Source organism: Balaenoptera musculus, chromosome 2 (assembly GCF_009873245.2).
Source record: "Balaenoptera musculus isolate JJ_BM4_2016_0621 chromosome 2, mBalMus1.pri.v3, whole genome shotgun sequence".
NCBI lineage: Eukaryota > Metazoa > Chordata > Mammalia > Artiodactyla > Balaenopteridae > Balaenoptera > Balaenoptera musculus.
Window position 1 is genome coordinate 136,119,694 of NC_045786.1, and position 22,760 is coordinate 136,142,453.

Genomic DNA, 22,760 nt, shown 5'->3' on the forward strand with positions numbered 1-22,760 from the left:
ATAATCCAAAAAATAACTCAAATTTTAAAATAGGTAAAACTTGTGAATAGGCAACAGAAGAAATATAAATGGCCATTAACCATATATATTTTTTAAAGATTAATCTCAATTATCAAGAAATGAAGTTAAAGCAATGAGATCATTTTCCCCTAGCAAATTGGCAAGGATACAAGGATGATTACATCTAACCTGAATAAGGAAGCTAAATGGATGCTCTTGTACGCTATTGGTGGGAGTATAAATTGGTGCCAGCTTTTTGGAGGGCCGTTGCTCAACATCTATTTAAATTTTAAATATTTATACCCTTTGACACGGCATTTCCACTTCTAAAAATTTAACCCTCCTACAAGAGTGCAAATAATGTTCATTACTCCATTGTTTGAAGATGCAAACAATTAGAAACGATCTAAATGTTCATAGAGAGGGGACTAGTTAAATTACGAAACATCTTTATAATGGAATTTTTGTAACCATTACAAAGAATGAGGCAGATCTACAGGATATAGAAATGTGTCCAAAAGTTCATTAAGTGAGAAAAGCAAGTTAATTCATGATCTATGGTAGTGTAGCATTAAGAAGAAAAGATTGGATGACTATGAACCCGTCATTTTCGCCATAATTTCTTCAGGAATGACCACATTTTAGGTAATGAAAATAGTACTTGTATAATCCCAAAAGAAATAACTTTCAAAAGACAAAAATTCTGTCATAAACATTTCCCTGCATTTTTTGCCCTTCATACGATTTTAATAGCTTTCATAAAATTCTGTCATGGATATACCATAATTTATTTAGCTGTTCCCCTATTAATAAATAAATTAGCTTGCTTCCAAAATTTGCTGTTATGTACAGTACAGCAACAAACATCTTTGTAAAATAAGACTTAAGTTTACACTCTCCAAATCATCACTTCATGTAGCAGAGGTTGACAGTTTAACCTAGAAAGAATCCATAAGATGGTTTTGAATGTAAAAGGGTAATGTTTTCTAATCCTTTTAAATCTTAACAGGACTACGTATGATCCAAAAGAGTCGGATCCCTGCTTCCCGGCACTCAGCTGTGCTACCCACTCTGACTATAATTTCTCTCTAGTGTTTGTGGTCTCAGTGTGAAAAAGACCAAGGATGTTATCCTCAGGATACACTTCCCAAAGCTTAGTACCAAGCCCTCTCCTTTTTATTCCATTCTCCCTCCCCAGGTGAACTCATCCACACCCAGCTAATGACTTGCAAATTTCTATCCTTTGCCTGGCCTTTCATCTGAGTTCTAGCCATGTATATTCAGCTGCCCATTAAACATCTCCACTCAGATGTCTAAAAAATACCTCAGTATTTCCAAAATAAATTCTTTGAGCCACAACATGCTCATACCTTCTTTCCTTTTACCTTCTACATCCTTGCATTACTAAATCCCATTGCTTTTTTTCCCCTAGTAGTTCTCCATCGATCTAGTTCTCTTTACCTTACTGCCCCACCCTGATCCAGGCCACTGTCAGTTCTTTTCTGAATTCTTCAGTAGCTTCCCAGCTGGTCTCTTCATGTTCTTTCTCATCCCCTCTGACCTATTATCCTTCCTGTGGCTGGAGGCTTGTTGTGAAATCAGATTAATGCTATCCTTCTCCTGTGTAAGACCTTTCAGTGGTTTCTTTTTCCTCTTAGGCTAAAGACTGAAATCCTCCCTGGACCCTGGTATATCAGGCTCCTGCCATTTCCTGCCCCCTTCAATATTCTGAGCCCCTTGCATATTGCCTGGCTTACAGATGGCACCCAAAGATTTGTTGGGTGGATGAATGTCTGAATGTCTTCTCTGAGGTGACATGAATGGCATTACTATATCTAACTTGTGATAAAACCAAATTTTAGGCTTTTGCTATTTCAGTGACTTTTCAAAATTCTTTTACCAATTTAATACAGTCCGTCTTGCTTTGAAAAAATGTCAAGTTCATATAAACCCACATATTCAAAACCCAAGCCAGCCCTAAATGGTTTTGTTTTGAAACTAAGATCATAATCCAAATTCACTCTCTTGGCAAATGCCACCTCTTAACTCTTGCCCACATGCCAGCCTCTCTTCCTTAGAAGAGGGCAGCAAGTTATCTTCTCAATATTTGACAACTAGAGAGGGATTTGCTATGCATTCCCTAACTCCTGTACCTTCAAGGATTGTGTGAAATCCAATCAACTCCTCCATGCAAAAGCTAAGAACCAAAGCAAAAAAATTATTTTTCCAGAATTTTGATTATGCATTTAACAATGTGCACAAAAATGGCCTTTGGACATAATTCTGTCTCAGGATATTTGTTGATTTTCAGATGGTTCTTTTTTCTCAATTGATGTAGTCCTCTCAGGAAGCAGTCTACTAGGAGGATTAGCCAGTGACACAGTAGCACTGCATGGAAGAGAGTGTGCCTATTGTAGTGGGTTTGGAGCCCAGGTCTTGGAGGGAGGTGAGCAGAACTGAGTTCAAATCCTGACTTTATCCCTGGCTCACTAAATGATGTTGGTGTAGAGCCTACTTCATAGGGTTGTTTTGAAGGTAAAATAAGAATATGGATAAGCACTTAGCATTTAGTGAAAATTCGATGTATGTTAGCTGCTAATGACACTGATTGTTGTTGTTATTATTATATCATCATCATCATCCACAGAAGGTTTTTTCAGGTTCTCTGGACACACACACATACCCCCAAATGAGCAAACAGACAAAAAGCAATATACTTACAATAGTCTATTGACTGTATATTTTAGGAAAACTAATAGCAAAGTTGTACTTCATTAAAAAATTGTTGTCATTTAGATTTAGATATTAACGTATAGATAGATGAGATGATTTCATGTTTTGGATTTGCTTCCAGATCTGGAAAAGGTGGGTCAAGAAGGGAGAAAATGCACAGCTGAAACACGATTGGGCATTGATAGCGGCTTTTGCTGTGAGATCACTACAGGAGTCATTATGTTATTCACTATACTTTTGTATGAGTTTGAAGTTTTCCAAGATAAAAAATTTTTTAAATACATTAAAAATAGCTACTGAATAGCCTCTTAGATGCATTCTTGTTCACGGAGCCAGCTCTCAACTCACTGTCCTTTATTTCTTTTGGAAGAGTAACTGATTCTAGTGATCTAAGCAGTAAGTCTCTTGTCATTATGTTTTATGACTCTAGAATAGCTCATGGTGGAAACAAAATAAATACAATTTCTGAATTTCCTTTGTCGTCAACCACTTGAGACTCTTCTCTGAAACCACTGTGGGCATTTTAAGTAACCCTGATTACCCAGCAAGAACAATGTACCCTTCAGACCATCAGGGAGGATAAAATAACTCTTTCTACCCTTCTGTGCTTGCATAACAAAGGTATAACTATTAAATACAAGTGCTCAATAAGCTAATGCATGATGAGCCCTCAGCGGTTTAGGTTCTGAGCCTCTGTCCTGTATGAACTCGTAGTCTTCATTGTGTAGACTTGTTAACTTTGGCTGCTGAGTTACATGTGGGCAGAGGAGGCTGAAGAACTCCAAAGCCAAAAACGGACCTCTGCATATTTCATATTCAATTCAGGAGTCAGAGGGTGACTTTTTTGCTTTGCTGTTGTTGTTGTTGTTTAAGTGAAGATATCTATTTACCCTTAGAGCGGAAGCTGACCGTGGCCATAAATGGTTCTGTAACCTTTGCATCTGTTTGAAAACCCTCTTCCATCTGCGTGTAAACCAGGGGAGAAAGGATTATGCTTGGGTCCTCTCTGCTTTATGATTGCCCCTCCTAAAGCAGTTTCTTTTCTCCAGCTTCACTAAAGCAAAGAATTTGAACTTACATTTCAGGGCTCTTCTTTTCCCCTGGAATCTCTCTCTAAGGGGTAAAGCACATGGATTTTTATAGGTTTAATTACTTTGGAACAAAAGTCCCAGTGAAGTTTATGGAACTTCCTTCCTTCCCCTAAAAATAAAACAGGCTCTGAACTGACCAGCACAACTCACTGTTATCCATCTGACATTCTTCTGTTTATCTCTTTGGTCAGCATCTTCTGCCAGGCCTGAGCTGAGGCTAGGGAGGAATGAGGTTCAGCCCCAGCCAAGTGGGGAGACAGGTACATAGACAGAGTCTTCTGGAGTGCAGTGAAAGGTGGGCTGTCATAGAGCTCTGAACTGGGTGCTCCAGGGGCAGAGTTGACTAGCTGGGGACATCAGAACAGACCCCACAGTGGAGGTTTGAGATATTTGGGCTGAGGGCAGAACTGATAGCCTGGGATTATGTTATGCTCTTAATCGAACCCCCTTAGGATCCCAATTTGAGAGTTTTGTCCTATTAGGTAGCATCTGGTGTGAAACGAGCAATGGCGTTTCCCTCAGGGCTGGTCCAGTTCTGAGAATGCCTAAAATGAGACGGCAAAGTCAGGACTGAGGTATATAACCTGCCTCTTGTGTCCTGGGGCATCCTATGACAGGCTGAGTCGCATCCCCAGTGCTGTTCGGTTCTGTGTCCTGAGTATCGGGGCTGTGTTCCAAGACTTCTGTGTGCAGAGGGCATTGTGACGGGCAGCTTAGAAAACTGATGACAAAGCACTTTTCTCTCCCCGAACAATTCCTGCTACCTGTGACAGCTGCTGAGCAGTAAACAATCAAACCTCTTTACCTGGGTCGTTAGTGACAAGCTCTCTTGAGCAATCTCAGGTCAGCTCTTTAGACCGTTGTGGGTTTCTGTTAGCACTTGTTTCTGCTACCCAAGGAGATCCTTTCCGAGCCCTTATCAGGCATAACGGCTTCAGGAGAATTCAGAAATGCAGTCGCCCTGTTTGGCAGTGTGAGAAAGTCAGAGCGCTCTGGGAGCCGGACCACACGAGCCTGGACCGCTGGGCTGGAACACGGTGCTGATAAAGACAGCCCCCAGGCTCGGGTCCCCCACGGCCTTGGTCTCTCCTGAAGCCACAGACTAGAGGTGGCTGGCCGAGGTTAGAGATTATAATGTTTGCATCAGTCCCCAGAGGAGCCAGACAACGAGGCGCTAATAGGGCCTCGGGTCTGAAACCACTTCTGGAAGAACAACTGCGTGGGACCGTGCTCTTGGCAGTGGCCGTGACCATTATCATCCTCACCCCCAACCTGTGCTTTTGGGATTCCGCCTTCACGTTGGCTAAACAAATCTTGCTCATGCTGGGTGTGTGTGTCTAGGGGTCAGTGGAGGAGGATACAGTTTCCACAGACCACAGCCCACTGAAAACATTGCTTGTGAGGGAAGTGGGATTCTGCTCAGGCAAAGGGGCGGCAGCCCGACTGGAGGATGGAGGCCGGAGGCCGGGTTTGGGTTAGAGGCAGAGGAGACTCGCTTTCCTGCATTGGCTGCACAAGTACCCAGCACGTCTTTGCCTGACACCGGGGAGATGCCTGGAGCGCAAGCGCGGAGAGGAGGCTGATCTGAGAAAGCTCTGCTGCTTTCACCTCGCTTATCGGGGATTCCTGGAAGACAGGACTTGGTTTCCATTCCTGGGTGTCTTCCAGTGACCACTGTCTGTAAGACCTGCATGGTCCAGCTGGACCAACTCACAGGGCCCAGTGTGGAAACCAGTCTCGCCAGTTCTGTCATCACCTGCTTCCTCTGAGCCACAGCGTGATTCTGGGCTGGACAGAGACCAGCCTTTTCCCTCGGGCCAAGCAGCCCAACAGACCTTTATTGTCAGAGCAGGGATGGGAGAACAGAGCTATGAGTGCCTCGACACAGCCCACTGGGGACTTGAAGCTCCAGAACAGCAGTCAGCAGCCCCCGCTCTGAAGATGCCCAGTGAGGGCCCACCAGCACTCCTAACAGCACAGCCCCAGGAGGCCGCGGCCGTGGCAGCCTCCCACCTGGCAGGCGACTGCAAACCTCCAGGGCAGGGTAGGCACCTAGCATCGCCTTCTGGCTGGGCAGCCTCTCCTCACTGATAAGCCCGCGTGGTTGCCTCTGAGCACACCATTCCTTCAAAAAGCAAAGCATAAAGGTGTCGCCCCACAGGCGAAGCTGCTTCTCTGGAGCTCTCCCGAGGCTGAGCTTAGAGGCTGGCAATGGTGTCGGTGTGTAGGACTCTTTCCCAGTTTGCCATGGTGCCAGACCTCCCTCTGTAATGATGCCCGGATATGCATGGCGATGGGAGAGGTGGTGCCAGAGGCCTGTGTTGGGGAGGGGGTGTTCAGGGGGCACTGCTTTTCATTTGCAGACAGTTTTATTAGCATCCAACCCATGTTCCTGCCTCCACTGAGGCCTTTTACTGGACAGTTCTGCTGCTGGAAACGCACTTCCCTTAAGTGGATTCTGCTCCTAGGGGTTGGGGGAGGGACGGTAAGTGCCTTTTTGTCCTGTGCTCACCATAATATCTGAGGCTTCTATGTATCTGGGGTACACCTAAACAAACCCTCTTCTTACCCTGTTTTGCTTTTCCCTGGTTATTAACGTCCCCACTGACCCACTGAATCTAAGACAGAAACCCAGGGGTTATCAGTTTTGCTGCTTCTCCTCATCTCCCTCTAAATGGTCATCGAGCCTTAATACTAATTGTGTTTTCACCAAAGCACTGGCTGACTGACCCCCTAGGTTTCATTCCATCTGTCACTGTCCTAGTTCAGGTCATCTCTTCCCTGGACTGTTTCAGCTGCCTCTAGCTGATCTTTTCTCATCAGCTGGAAATCTTAATTAGAAAGCTTCAGTGGGTCACTTTTGCCTAATATCTAAATATCAGAATTCCTTAGCGTGGCATTCAGGACACTTCACAGTTTGGACCTAACTCTGCCTTCTAGCCCTGGCATTTTGATGGCCCCCGTGTTCCCATGCGAGCCCCCTCTCCATCCTTACTACACCACGTGGGGTTCCTGAGCCCACCTGCACATCACACCTCTGCACCTGCTCCATGCGATAGCCCTGCCCACCTGCCCACAGCGACCTTCTCACACCCCTTCCCTGTCTGGAAGACCCTGACTCATGTTTTAAGACCCAGCTCAATTTCTGTTTCTCCTGTGGAAATGTCCCTCTCTCCTCCCACTAGAAGGAATTAATTGTTCCTTCTTGTGTTTCTCTCACAGCCCTTGGTTCATACTTCCTTTGTGCCACTTGTATTATACAACAGTTGGTTCTGTCTCCCTCCCCAACCCCCTTCTCATTCTCCTCTCCTCCCTCCCCCGTGTGTGTGTGTGTGTGTGTATGCATGTGTATGCATCTCTATACACACACATCTATATGTATATATTTTGAACAAATATTTATTGAGTGCACTATGCTAGGCACAATGGTGAACCAAACCCACCTGGTCGCTCCTCCATGGAGCTTACAGTCTAGCAAATATCTGTCTCCCCATCATACTGTGAGTTCCTTAGGAAGAAGGGTCGTCTGTACTCTTTTTTATTTTTTTATTTTTTTTTTAATTTTTATTTATTTATTTATTTATGGCTGTGTTGGGTCTTCGTTTCTGTGTGAGGGCTTTCTCTAGTTGTGGCAAGTGGGGGCCACTCTTCATCGCGGTGCGCGGGCCTCTCATTATCGCGGCCTCTCTTGTTGCGGAGCACAGGCTCCAGACGCGCAGGCTCAGTAATTGTGGCTCACGGGCCTAGTTGCTCCGTGGCATGTGGGATCTTCCCAGACCAGGGCTCGAACCCGTGTCCCCTGCATTGGCAGGCAGATTCTCAACCACTGCACCACCAGGGAAGCCCTGTACTCTTGATGCCTATCACAGTCTGTGCCACACAGTGGCCACTTGCTCCGGAATGTTCACCGAGTGAAGTCCAGTGGACAGAGATAGATGCCAGAGAACAGGGGGCGGGTGGGTGGATGTCTCATGGGCTTAAGCTAAGTGGGAAGCCTGGAAGTCACATTCTCAGTTTCTAATGGGCAGCCTGTGTTTTGATATGAGGTTAGCCCATTCAGATGGAACCGTCGTCTAGGAACCATGAGGCAGATGTCAAGAGCAGATCTAAATTTGTTCTCCAGATAACACAAAGAAGTGCGTTCCCTTTGAAGGGTGCGTGCAGAAAGCTCTCCCGGCTGCGTGATCTCCCATCCCGTGACCCAGCTCAGCCAGGTGGACGGTTTGGGGCCCGGCTGCCCCACCACATGCTGCTTTTTGTTTCTTGCAGAGATCTGAAACTCGACAACGTACTTTTGGACCACGAGGGTCACTGTAAACTGGCAGACTTTGGGATGTGCAAGGAGGGGATCTGTAACGGGGTCACCACGGCCACCTTCTGCGGCACACCCGACTACATTGCTCCAGAGGTGAGTGTGCTTGCTGCTTGAGCAGCTGTGGAAATCCAGGCTCTCTAGCAGCCCCATCAGAAGAGCCACACAGGCTGCATTTATGTGCTGCAGCTTGGTGGGCGGCATTGAAAGTTGACGCCTCCAGACTCCTTTGTGGCTCATTAGATGAATGATGGCTGAGAATGTCCTTGGTTCCTCCCAATACAAATTTGAGTCAAAAAGAGTGTTGTAAACTTTGCAGTTGCTTTAGGGTTTAGCCCTGAATGAGGACAAAGTACGTTCCAGGCACAGCTATTTAATTTTTTTCTTTGCCTCTACTCAGTGCTTTGATCCCAGCCCCATTTAGCAGAAATAAAGACAAGCTCTTGAATCTTTCCCATAGGAGTGAGTGAGCCCACAGATATAGTTCCAAAACCCTTTCTGGTTTGGATCTGCATATACTATTACGTTGGCCTAAGCAGGCCATAGATGTTTGATCACCTGGATGACAAGGCCTCTGAACTGACCCCAGGGAAAACAGACCACTCTCTAGAGATGGAATGAAACATGTATGCCAACGCAGGAAACTCCCTTGTTTTACTTCATCTCCTAATCCATCATTTGCCTTAGTCATTACTGATGCATTTGTTCATCAGATGCACGAAGTTCTTCTCACATTACCCCTCTGCACAGATCCTCCAGGAGATGCTCTACGGGCCCGCAGTGGATTGGTGGGCAATGGGCGTGCTGCTCTACGAGATGCTCTGTGGCCACGCGCCCTTTGAGGCAGAGAACGAAGATGACCTCTTTGAAGCCATACTGAACGACGAAGTGGTCTACCCTACATGGCTGCATGAAGATGCCACAGGGATCCTGAAATCTGTAAGTTTGGTGCACTCAGCCAGGTTTTGAACTATTGCAGACCAGCTTGCTGAGTGGGCTTCTTGGGCTTTGGGTTTGTTTGCTTGTTTTTTAATACCACCTACCAGTAAGCTACCAGCTCTAACTGAAATCTGTGTTTTAATCTGTAGAATCAAAGAAGCAGAGTTTTCTCAGGCTGTTTGTTTTCTCTTATGCAATAGTTATTTTGGAGCCAATGCATGAGCAGTTGATAGCATTGTCTGCCTTATATCAAGTATTTCTAGCACTTGAGGCTTCAGTGTAGGTGAAGTGATGCTCCCGCTTCATCCAGTCAGGACACATAAGGCCGTTGGGTCATGTGAACAGCACTCCCGGTTGTTTGGATACGGATTGTGTTTCTGTCGGCAACATCGAAGGATGAAGGAGCCTTTCCCGTAGTGCTGGGAGAGGAGAAGAGAGGTTTTCCAAAGTTGTGCAAGATCTCATTTGCTTCCATGTTATCCTTGTGCAAGTCAGGTGCCAGGCCCAGGATTCAGGTGCAGTGTAGAATATCACATTGAAAAAGTCTTTCATTCGTGCATTTAAGGCATTGTGCTGGAAGCCTTATTTTCAAGTGTGGAAGAAAGTGGATTTGATGCTTATGTTGAAAATAAGAAAGTAACATGTAATGAGAGAATAACATATAATTTGGGTCAGTTCTGTATTAGAAAATCATGTATTATTTCCTACTAAATGCATAGGAGGAATAAAGATGAATATTCTTCAAATAGGGAAAAATCAGAACAATCCATTCTCTCCTGGATAGTATCTATGGGATAAGAATTACTTTGCTCAAATCATATCCTTTCCAGTGATTTGAGACAAAAAAACTAAATTTAGGAAATATTAGCCATGCTGGTGAAAGACTTGTCTCTCTTTAGAAATTGCCAGTCGTAGGGACTTCCCTGGTGGTCCAGTGGTTAAGACTTCACCTTCCAATGCAGGGGGTGTGTGTTTGATCCCTCGTCAGGGAGCTAAGATCCCACATGCCTCATGGCCAAAAACCCAAAGCATAAAACAGAAGCAACATTGTAACAAATTCAGTAAAGTCTTATTGAATGGTTTAAAAATGGTCCACATCAAAAAATTTAAAATCTCAAAAAAAAAAAAAAAAAAAGAAATCTCCAGTCATATAATTAGTGTCATTTTAAGGACATTTTGTATACAGATCACTGTGTCCTGGGGCTGATGGCATGATTGTCCCTGAGAATTCTCTACTGAAAGAGAAATGATCACAGAAATCCTTCTCAGGCAAATATTGCCAAAGTGAATCATAATTCATAACTCAATTCTCAAGTTCAGGTGCAAATGCTCTCCTGATATTGAGGAAGCACTAATTGCATATAGAAAATAAAAGTGGGGAATTCCCTGGCAGTCCAGTGGTTAGGACTCGTGCTTTCAGTGCCGATGGCCCAGGGTTCGATCCCTGGTCGGGGAACTAGGATCCCACAAGCAGTGTGGCATGGCCAAAAAAAAAAAAAAAAAAAGAAATAGAAGTGAAGTACTTTTGGATTCTACCAAATGTCTTCTATCTAGCCTCTTTTCATAAGAAAATTTTATTTGTATATTTAGTAGAAAATGTAGACTAAGGAAACCAAGAATGTGGCTTTTATAATTTTATTAATAAAAAAATCAGGGAGAAGGGCTTGTCTTTGTAGATTTATGCCTTGAAGTTTCTTAACTTCTGGAAGGGAAAGATACTCACCTCAGCTGGCCCCAGCTACATTTGATGACCTAATCTATGATCACACAACAAAACTGTGCTGCAGAGCTGGGCTTACTTTGCATTATTGCTCTCCCAGTTCTGTCATCTAGAGTCTGGGTCCTTGCGAATCCCAAGGCATGCTAATCCCCTGTGGCCTGGAACAACCACCGTCATAATACTAATGGTTTCTCATGATTCACACATTTAGTCCAATTACCATAGCTGAGTTAACTTTTTTAATATTTAAAAGAAGGACCCCAGAGTTTATAATTCAACTGAAAATGCTAGTTCAAGCCATAAAGAAATATGCATTGTTGGCCTTGGTGTATAAAAGTTGCTGTGCCAGGTACCATGGAGGGTAGGAAATAAAAGTCAGTCTGTGCCTCAGGAAACTTTAAAGTTCTCTATTTAGGGATTAACAATTCAGTTCAGTCTTTCTCTGATAAACACTTAATACCTTTTGAATGTAGGTCCAGTAGGACTCTTTAGAGACCACATCATCGTTTGAGTTGAACATTAACCCACATCTGCTTCTCTCAATTTTTTTATTTCCAATTTTTAGGAGTCCTCAACCTCTTTCTGGCATTTAGAATCCTCTTAAGAGAATTCTTCCTGACTAAATCTGGGACCTAGATTTCACCCCTTTTAACTCAATCCCTGTAAAACCTAGAACAGGCACTAAGCAATGTTAAGATCATATGGAACTATTAAGATGATTTCTTCTTAACCAGATAAATCCAATTACTTTTTTTTTTTACTTTTATTGGAGTATAGTTGATTTAAAATGTTGTGTTAGTTTCAGGTGTACAGCAAAGTAATTCAGTTATATATATACATGTATTCATTCTTTCTCAGATTCTTTTCCCATATAGGTTATTACAGGGTACTGAGTAGAGTTCCCTGTGCTATCCAGTAGGTTCCTATTGTTTATCTATTTTATATGTAGTAGTGTGTGTATGTTAATCCCAAGCTCCTAATTTATCCCTCCCCCAATTACTTTAAACTATATCTTTGATGTATATAGAAATATTTTTGGTAACTAGAATATATGTTATCCAGGAATATCCTCCCTCCACAATCTTTGTTCTGGGAGAAAACAGAGCCTTTGGTGCCGAAAGAGAACCTACTCTTCAGTGCGGACTGAGTTGTTCCCTCTCCTTCCTTCTGGGAAGCTGTGAACCTCTTCACTTCCCTTTATTTTGGCCCCTTTCTAATGCTAGCAGCTCAGCGGGTCGTGGTGTGTCACCGGCTGAGCACTGATTTTCCTAAGTGGCTCTCTGTGTTCTGCCGGGAGTCTCCCCGTAGGAGGGAGCTTGGGTTTCACCCCGTGCTGGTCTTATCTCCCAGCTCTGTTACATTCTGGCTGAGTGACCTTGACGAGCTAACACACCTCTCTGAATCTCCGTGTCCTTGCTCATAAAATCCTATAAAATCGAGGTAATAAAATCCATGTCATAGGGTTACTATCCAGATTCAGTGAATTCATACATGTAAACCACACAGGAACACAGTGAGCATTCTGTTTCTTCCTCCTTCAAGGAGTGTACCTTAAAAGTGACTTTCTGGAAAACACTGGAAAAGGTGTCAGAGGAAATTACTAAAAAACATTCACCGAGAGGATTTCAGAGACAGTTTTGTACATTTCAGCCTCCAGGCCTAAAAATAAAAAGCTTCAATGCTGTAGCTGAGGAAATTCAGCTGTTCTTGGCAGAGGACTGAGACACTTAAACAGAAGTGTGATCAAAGAAAAGAAAGAAAACAATGAAGAGCACTCAAGACTTGGGGCGAAGCACCCAGGAGGGAAGCGTCAGGGCGTGGTGGTGAGGATCTTGCCTCCAGAGCAGCGCTGTCCGAGGGCAGATATTGGCTCTTCCACCTGCTGGCTGTGGGACCTCAGGAAGATGGCGCAATTTTGCCACGCCTCGGTTTCCACAACTGTACCCTCAGGGTCTGAGATGATGCGTGGAGGATACTTGGAACAGCTCTGAGCACAGAGTAGGTGCTCAGGAAGCAGCCACCACTGTCATCAGTGAGAGCTGGGTGCATTTTTATTATTATTATTATTATTATTATTTATTTATTTATTTATTGGCTGCGTTGAGTCTTCGTTGCTGCGTGCAGGCTTTCTCTAGTTGCGGCGAGCGGGGGCTACTCTTAGTTGCAGTGCACAGGCTTCTCATTGCGGTGACTTCTCTTGTTGAGGAGCACAGGCTCTAGGCATGTGGGCTTCAGTAGTTGAGGCTCACCGGCTCTAGAGCGCAGGCTCAGTAGTAGTGGCGCATGGGCTTAGTTGCTCCGTGGCATGTGGAATCTTCCCAGACCAGGGCTCGAACCCGTGTCCCCTGCATTGGCAGGCAGACTCTTAACTGCTATGCCACCAGGGAAGCCCTGGGTGTATTTTTAGATCCTTTGCCCTTTTCTCTGAAAAATTATGACTCTATTTATTGTATTAGGAAACCATTTAAACTGCTTTCTGGCTGTAATTGCAACTTGATTCAATTAGACCAATACAGTTTTTTTTAATTGCTAGAAGAAACCTAAGAGATTATCCATTAAAATTCCTTCATTTAATAGATGAGGAAACTGAGGTCCAGAGAAATTGTGACTCACCAAAGGCCATTCAGCACATTACTTAAAACAAACAAATAAATTAGAACCCTTGAGCAACTCTCATGGGAATGTAAAATGATGCAGGCACTGCGGAAAGTAATATAGCAGGCAGTTCCTCAGAAAATTAAACATAGAAGTACCATATGACCTAGCAATTCCAGTTCTGGTTGTATATCCCAAAGAGTTGAAAGCAGGGGCTCGAACATATTTGTACATCAATGTTCATAGCATTATTCACAATACCTAAAAGGTGGAAGTAACCCAAGTGTCCAGCAATAGACGAATGGATAAACAAACTGTGTTACAGGCATACAATGGATTATTAGTCAGCCTTACAAAGGAAGGAAATTCTGATGCACGTTATAACCTGGATGAATCTTGAATGAATTATGCTTAATGAAATAAGCCAAATACAAAGGGACAAATGTATGATTCCACTAACAGGAGGTACCTAGAATAGTCATTCATAGAGACAAAAGCAAAATGGTGGTTGCCAAGGGCTGGCGGCCTGGGTGGGTGGAGAGCTAGGGTTTAAGGGATGTGGAATTTCAGTTTGGGAAGATGAAAGAAGTTCTGTAGGTGGATGGTGGTGATGGTTGTACAACAATGTGAATAGACTTAATCCCACTGAGCTGTACACTTAAAAATGGTTAAGAAGGTAAATATTATGTTCTGTATATTACACCACAGTAAGGAAAAAACCCTGGGATCAGAATCCAGCTTTTCCTGACTCCCAGTCCTGGGTTCTAAGCTAGCTACACCTGGCCTTTCCCCATTTTTCTTCTACGTCTCGTTAATAAGTGTCCTGTACCCTTAGAGCCCCACATTTTAGCACCCAGATTACTCCCTGATGTGATTCTTTCCACTTGTCCTAGAAGCATGAGCCACTGGAGGAAGCTACCAGGGTCCTGTGTACTTAATACCCACAGAGCAAGAATCTGCCACCTATTTAGCTTTCCATAAAGTAAGATATAACGTTTAGGATAACAGTGTTATTTAAAGATTGTGCATTTGAATCTTTCTCTTTTGACCCCAGATGAGCCTGTGACCGTAGAAGGAGAAACTGATACGTTAGGGAATTAGGATCCCTGTCTGTTTCCATTCGGCAAATACTTGTCAGATGCCTTCCCTTGGCTTGGCCTGCGCTAAGTGCCGGGAAGCAAAGATGAAAAGACACGGCCTCTTCTGTTGCTCACAGCCTAGTAGGAATGAGGACATGTAAACGGATACTTAGCTGGCTGCCGAGGAGGAATGATCAAAACTCTCTCTGGGGTCAAGCACAGGGAAGTGACATAAGGACAAGGCAGAGGAGGTGGCATGTAGGCTGGGTGTTGAGGAACAAACAAGGGTTCAGTAGGGTTGACAAGGGGGAGAAGGGTATTCTAGACAGAGGAAATAACTTGTGCAAAGCCTCGGAGGGGACAGGCAGCCTGCGTGTTCAAAGAGCTGCAGTCACCAGTTCCGCCGTTGGTGTGTTAGGTGTAGGGTAGGGGCTGGGAAAGATGAGTTTAGGAAATGGGACCTCCGAGGGGTTGGGGAGACATTCAGAAAGTGGTCTATTCCTTGCATTTGGTCACATAGGTCTGGAGCTCAGGAGAGAGGTAGGAGACGACCACTGTAGCATGGTAGTGAGAACAGGGGAGAAGGCATGGACTGGGGGAGAGGGTGAAGAGTAAAAGGAGGACAAGGCCTGGGGACACCAGTATTGAAAGGGTGACAGTGGAAGAGGATTCAGTGAGGAGGTCAGGACGGAATGACTTCAGGTTGTGTAAACATCTCAATCTGCAGCTCATCTGCTAGTTTTACTTGTGGTGAAATAGGCCAGTGGTTTTACAGTGTGATTTCCCCAGAAACTGATGCTTGCAATAACTTTTGAGTAGTGCTAGCCAGGTTCAGGAGCAAATGGTCCTTGGCCAGAAAACCGAGGGCTTGGGGAAGTATCTGTTAGGAGGTAGGTAAGTTGAAATGTTTTTTTGTTTTTTTGTTTTTTTTTTATTTTATTTATTTATTTACTTACTTATGGCTGTGTTGGGTCTTCGTTTCTGTGCGAGGGCCTTCTCCAGTTGCGGCAAGCGGGGGCCACTCTTCATCGCGGTGCGCGGGCCTCTCACCATCACAGCCTCTCTTGTTGCGGAGCACAGGCTCCAGACGCGCAGGCTCAGTAATTGTGGCTCACGGGCCTAGTTGCTCCGTGGCATGTGGGATCTTCCCGGACCAGGGCTCGAACCCGTGTCCCCTGCATTGGCAGGCAGATTCTCAACCGCTGTGCCACCAGGGAAGCCCGGTTGAAATGTTTTTAAGGACCCTGAACAAGTTTCATTTTGTTGTGTAATTCCAGATCAAGGTAAGGTACACTGCTTTCTTTAAAAATATAGACTTCAGGCCTTTTCCAAGGATTTTGTGACCACCTGTGATTCTGGGAGCTTGGTGACTTCAAGAGTTCCTAATGTTATGAACCTGGAGGGTATCATGCTCAGGGAAATAAGTTAGAGAAAGACAAATATTGTATGATATCACTTATATGTGGAATCTAAAAAATAAAACAAACTAGTGAATATAACGAAAAAGAAACAGACTCAGATATAGAGAACGAACTAGTGGTTACCAGTGGGGAGAGGGAAGGGGGCAAGACAGGGGTAGAGGATTAAAAGGTATAAACTACTATGTATAAAATAAGTAAACTAAAGAATATATTATACAACACAGGGAATATAGCCAATATTTTATAATAACTATAAATGGAGAATAATCTATAAAAATTTTGAATCACTATGTTGTATACCTGAAACTGCTATAACATTGTAAATCAAGAATATTTCAATTTAAAAAAAAAAAAAAGTTCCTAATGTTGACTCCACTGGGTAGTGTCTTACATAGTCCCAAAATCTGTCAGGAAGTCGTGCATGCTGTTTTGGATTGTAATCATTTGTCATGGAGCTTGGTGACTATTAGCAACATAAACACAGAATTTCAGAGATGGAGGATCTTTAAAAACACTTTGTCTAACTCCCTGGTTGGTAGGTGAAGCTGAGGCTGAGAGGTGAACCAACCTCACACAGTAGAATGGAAGGAGCACACACTGGTCTGAGGATCACAAGACCTCATTCTACTCCTGCCACTGCTTTCCAGTCTTTACCTCTGTAACACAGTGATGATAACACCTGCAGTACCCACTTCAAATGAGGTAGCGCCCATGAAAGCATTTTCAAAGTGGTATGCACAACACTGGAGTAAGTTATTAGTATTGTTAAGTTATGAGTAGTAATTTTACAGCATGTTGAGAGGTGTCATTATCTTCATCCTCCCTTTGCACAATCCACCAATATCATCAAGATTATTAAGCGCTTAATTGTACATGAGGCTGTGTTAGGTTTTTATTTTGGAGAGAGTTGTATTTCTGTTTTCCCAGGAGCCTTTTTTTTTTTTTTCCCCCAATTAAGCATCTTTTTTCTTATACCTTTTTAAATTGTAGTTGATTTACAATGTTATGTTAGTTTCAGGTGTACAGCAAAGTGATTCAGTTATATATATATATATTATATATATATATATAATATATATATATCCTTTTTCAGATTCTTTTCCATTATAGGTTATTACAAGATATTGACTATAATTCCTTGTGCTATACAGTAGGTCCTGTTATTTTTCTATTTTATATACAGTAGTGTGTATCTGTTAATCCCAAACTCCTAATTTACCTCTCCCCACTCCCCAACCCTCAAGTTGAGTACCTGAGTGCACCCCAAAGAAAGATTTTTAACAAATAAACAGAGAAGGAGAAAGCACCCATTGGTGAGCTCTGCCCATAGCTGCTGCCCTTGCCTCTGTGTGTGATCCTTCCCCACCAGAGAGGCGGGAAGGCCAAGATCCCCGAGCCAGCCCTTCACATCCGTTCTCACCACCGAATCAGCATGGTGGGTCATCTCTACTTGGCTTCCTGAGATTTCCTGATGATCCTTTCTTTGGAACGTAAGGTCAGCACTGTTCCTGGAATTGGTGTCTGCTGGATATTTTACTTGCCCTTTTGTTTTTTCCCTTCAGAAGGAAATGCTTTCTGAATACCTTCTTAACTTTTTAAATAGAAGGTATTATTATTATTCCATGTCTGTAGAAGCTGTTTGGATACCCATTTATATAACACTAGAGAGTCATAGATGTTCAAGGCCTGGGGGCTTCGTATGGTATGATAACGTCAGTGAGTCCCCTGAATTCGGGGTGAGGGGTGTTCTTGTCTGTCGTTCAAGGAGAGTGAGGGGTTGAACAGGATGGGCACCAACATCTTACCCAGTGTAACTCCTAACCCAGTATTACTTTCCTCCCCTCACCCTTCCCATCATCATCTTTACCCCCACCCCCAAGATTGGGTAGCCATACACCAAAAACTCAAAAGTCCTCCCAAATTTCACATAAGCATGGGTAGAGAGCTGAGAACTTGCGTGTGAGAACACTCCCCACGGAGCACAGAGTCGGCGGGAGGAGGGGAGGTGGAGTACACAGTTTTTAGCCCAGTTTTCTACTTGAAAAAAATTCCCAAGTCATTAACCAGTGATCTTGACAACTGAAAATAACCATAGTATTCACCCCAAAATGTACAGCGGAAGACTATTTTTCTTGCTTGCCCTTTTGTCTCTCACGTCTCATCTTCGCTGTGAAGGTGTGTGTGTGTGTTAAATGCTCACACGTGCATGTTCCAAAAGCAAAACCATCCTCCCCTCCCCTCTCAGAGAACAGGTTATAAAAACTGGCAACATCCACAGAAGGTAGCACAGGAAAGATAAAGAAAGATACACACTCTTGTGTGAAAAACAGACCTAGACTTTCTAGATTGCTGACCTTAAAGGTGATTTTTTTAATTTTTTTTTTTTTTTTACTTGCTTTTGGTATAAATACACGTTTTCTGTTGGCCACCACGTTACCGAGTTTCCTAAACTGGCACTGAATTATCCCAAAATGTGAATAACCATGACACAGACGAAAATGTATAGTTTGCTTAGAGCTTCTGCGGTTGCGCTGAGCTTTGGCCTCATCAGCTCCAGAAAGACTTGAGGGAGTCCTCGTGAGTCCCCAGAGCTTAGGAAGGTGATGCCCTCTGTCTCTGAGGTGAGCATTCCTTTGTGCTAAATCATCTCCGGTGAGAGATCACAAGGCGCCAGTGCTGACTTGGGTGAGGTCAACGCCCTTTTCTCTGGGCTCACACAGGTGGCCAGGTTAACTAAGTGCTGAAAGGAGTTTGGTGCATTCTCCTGGGTCACCTTTGTCAGTTCGGGAGGCATTGTAAACTTGGCCTCAGAAGGAGATTATAGCATGCTTTTGCTCCTAAGCTTTACAGAAATTAAACTGTGTGTTTGCACGTGGGCTTATCTGTCATCACACCTATCAGATTTCATCCTCTGTGCATTGTCTGCAGGAGTCTCGTTTGCCTCTGTGTACAGAGAAGGAACCGCAAGTAATTTGGGGATCCTCTTTTAGCCCTGAGTGTGTCTCACGTCTGTTGCCAGGCAATTGACCAGAGCGGCACTGAGCTTGATCCTCTGCATTTCCTACTCCCCTCCTGGCAAAGATTGAAATGCTCAAGGCAGCAGCCAAAGGTGGCCAGCCAGGAGGAGGCTGAGGAAGTGGAGGGAAAACTGGGACCAGGGTCATGCAGAGGATCCAGCTCTCCATCATTAGAGCCAATTTTTCAAATAGTGTTACGGGGAAAATCCAAAAGTAAGTTACTGAAAGGTCCTTTAAAAAGAGGATGGTTAACGTGAAGCCTGGCAGCCCTTGCCCTTTGCCGGGACTGGAGTTCCCATATGAGGAAATGGAGCTTCAGGCTTCTTACTGAAACTAACACCTTCAGAAATGGACCATTTATTCACAGATAGGCCAGGCTAGTGTTGGCAGAACACAGAAAAATACTGATCTTCCTAGAGGCTTCATTTTTGGCATTCTTTATCACTTTATTAAAGTTACTATTCTCAACTTCCTTCCCCCATTTCAGATTGTTTAGGACCTCTATTCTTAGGAAACTTACATTTTATCTGTGGCTAGTAGTGTGAAGGATTTTATTTTTTAATTAAGTATTAATACCACATGGCTCTTTAATCTTCATATCTCAGACAGGAGCATAAAGATGTCAGGTTTTGTAAAATGAGCATGGAAATCTTTTCTAAGTAGAGGTTTGCTAACCGACGTCTGCGGGTCAGAAGAGCTTTTTGTTTTAAGTTGGAAAAACTCTAAGGAACACACTTAAAAACTCTAAGTAGCACACTTTGTTTTCTTTCCTTTGTCCCTTCCAGTGATCAATGAGCATTAAATTTTAGCAGGTGGTGGTTAGGTTTGGTTTAGACACCCAAGAAAATGTGTATCCAGGATAAAGAAGGGTGTTGGCCTGGGTTTCATCAGGAGGAAATAAAGACATTGTGTAGTATGCCTCTGGAGGATCCTTCTTTAGCACTTGCTTCCTTTCAATAGCTGCACTTTGGGGGATCACAGCTATCAGGCGAGCTTCCTTTTCCTTCAACACTTGGGGGTTATTGGAGAGCAGTGAAACCCTCACCATTAGTCAGAGATGCTCGGGACTGGTTTGCCAGGAATAAAACCATCTTGGCCAACAACACTGGCATTGGCACAAGGGCCCGACCTTGGGCTTCTGTCTCTGAGACTCACCTCTGATCTTTACCTTTTTTTAACCAGTGTTATCACATGACTTTAGTGAAGCTACTGAGATGGCTTGGGTTTCAGGGGAAGCTATAATGAGTATAAAACACAGGCAAGGCAGAGTGTTAAGAGCGTTGATAAGGAATAAGTATATGCCCATGAAAAGGCTGCTGGATTCTAATCAGAGACAGGATGGAAAATATAGCCCGCAAACCTGCAACAGATTTTAGCACTATTCCTGCCCCAGTGCAGAAAGAGAAACAGTACAGGGCATTTTTGTACTTGTTTTCATTAGGAGGGAATAAAGTGCACTGTAGACTGTCTCTGGAGATATCTCCCAGAATATTCTGATGTGGCTCAGGTAAGACATTGATCCACTGGTGTGTTCAAATATACTTACATACTCACCTGCCCACTCCTTCAGTAACTAGCTCCTGGAGATCAGCTTAAACATGTTTTATTTCATTTTTATAAAGCAAGTCCACTTCAGACCCAAGGAAAACATGGTATCTTCAGCTGAGGGAGGTACAGTTATCTTCAAAATTTTTTCTCATTCCAAATAGAGAAGAAAGGATAAGACTGTAGACTCTTGATGTAGGCATAGACCCTGGAGGACATTGCTCTCCCCTCCCACCTGACCACAGATGGGTCATCCAGGTGGTTCTTTCAGTGTCTCCAATAAGGCAGTCCTGCTCCTCCCAGGAAAGCGCCTTCTCTCACTTAATGGCATTGAGTATTAGAAATGTTTGTTTTAATTTTCCTTATGACATCCTTACATACACTCCTTTAACTTCCACTCCCCATACTTATTTGTCCCATTTAGAACCGCCTCTTCTGGCCAACAGCACTTCCATTATTTGAAGCTATCAACAGTGTCATCTGTCTTTTCTTCTCCAGTATAAAGACCCCAGTTGTTGGAAATAAAACCAGGTGGTCAGAATGAAGGATTCCTTGGGTTCAAGACTATTCCTTTTCTCTCCCTTCTCTTAGCACCTGCCCTGGGTGTACATCTCTATCACTTCTCCCTCCATAGAGTCAGAGAAAGAAGAATGGCTGTGGGCCAGCAAAGGAAGTACAACATAAGTAAACACACACACTGCTGTGCATCCTTTTTTTTTTTTTTAAATTTATTTTTTATTTATTTTTATGGCTGTGTTGGGTCTTCGTTTCTGCGCGAGGGCTTTCTCTAGTTGTGGCAAGCGGGGGCCACTCTTCATCGCGGTGCGCGGGCCTCTCACTATCGTGGCCTCTCTTGTTGCGGAGCACAGGCTCCAGACGCGCAGGCTCAGTAATTGTGGCTCACAGGCCCAGTTGCTCTGCAGCATGTGGGATCTTCCCAGACCAGGGCTCGAACCCGTGTCCCCTGCATTGGCAGGCAGATTCTCAACCACTGCGCCACCAGGGAAGCCCCAGTGCTGTGCATTCTTATCCAGGTGACGTCCTGAGCGTCATCCCAGGATTGCTCCTGACCTGTCACTGCTCTTTCATCCAGAATCCAAATGAGGAGGTTGGTAAACCTCAAAAGGAGGTTTAGCATAGTGACTGAGGGCAAAGGCTTCTACTGTTAGATAGGCCTGGCTTCAAATCTCAGCTCCAACACTCCCAAACTGGGTGGCCTGGGGCAGGTTCCAGATGGGTCTGTTCCTCAGTTTCCCTTTTTTTTTTAAATTTTTATTGGAGTCTAGTTGATTTACAATGTTGTATTAGTTTTAGGTGTACAGCAAAGTGAATCAGTTATACATATACATATATCCACTCTTTTTTAGATTCTTTTCCCATGTAGGTCATTACAGAATACTGAGTAGAGTTCCCTGTGCTATACAGTAGGTCCTTATTAGTTATCTATTTTATATATAATAGTGTATATATGACAATCCCAATCTCCCAATTTATCCCTCCCTAAAAAACTAACCATAAGTTAGGTTTTTACATCTGTGAGTCTATTTCTGTTTTGTAAATAAGTTCATTTCTACCATTTTTTTAGATTCCACATATAAGCAATATCATATGATATTTGTCTTTGTCTGGCTTACTTTACTCAGTATGACAATCTCTAGGTCCATCCATGTTGTTGCAAATGGCATTATTTTGTTCTTTTTTATGGCTGAGTAATATTCCACCTTCTTTATCCATTCCTCTGTCAATGGATATTTAGGTTGCTTCCATGAGCTGGCTATTGTGAACAGTGCTGCAATGAACATTAGGGTGCATGTATCTTCTCAAATTATGGTTTTCTCATGGTATATGCCCAGTAGTGGAATTGGGTCATATGGTAGCTCTAGATTTAGTTTTTTAAGGAACCTCCATACTGTTCTCCATAGTGGCTGTATCAATTTACATTCCCACCAACAGTGTATGAGGGTTCCCTTTTCTCCACACCCTCTCCAGCATTTATTGTTTGTAGATTTTTTGACGATGGCCATTCTGACTGGTGTGAGGTGATACCTCATTGTAGTTTTGATTTGCATTTCTCTAATAATTAGCAGTGTTGAGCATCTTTTCATGTGCCTCTTGGCTATTTTTATGTTTTCTTTGGAGAAATGTGGCTGGCACAGGTGGTTCTCAGCTCTATGCCCACCACCGCAGCTGGCAGGAAGGGGTATGAGAGGAGAAGTTTGCTGACGAGTCTTCATAACGAGGTCAGACTCTACCTGTGACAGTGGCAAAACACAAAGACACAGGAGGCTGCAACATACACAAGCATGCA

The 22,760-nt window shown here is 43.6% G+C and overlaps 1 protein-coding gene across 1 annotated transcript in view; it reads left to right on the top strand.

The window, feature by feature from the left end:
* PRKCH (protein kinase C eta) overlaps positions 1–22,760 on the top strand; it is a 221,531-nt gene that overhangs the window by 190,154 nt on the left and 8,617 nt on the right. The window contains exons 11-12 of the mRNA XM_036842746.1: positions 8,094–8,232; positions 8,887–9,075. Coding sequence (XP_036698641.1) covers positions 8,094–8,232; positions 8,887–9,075 — 328 coding nt within the window. The remainder of the gene's footprint in view (positions 1–8,093; positions 8,233–8,886; positions 9,076–22,760) is intronic.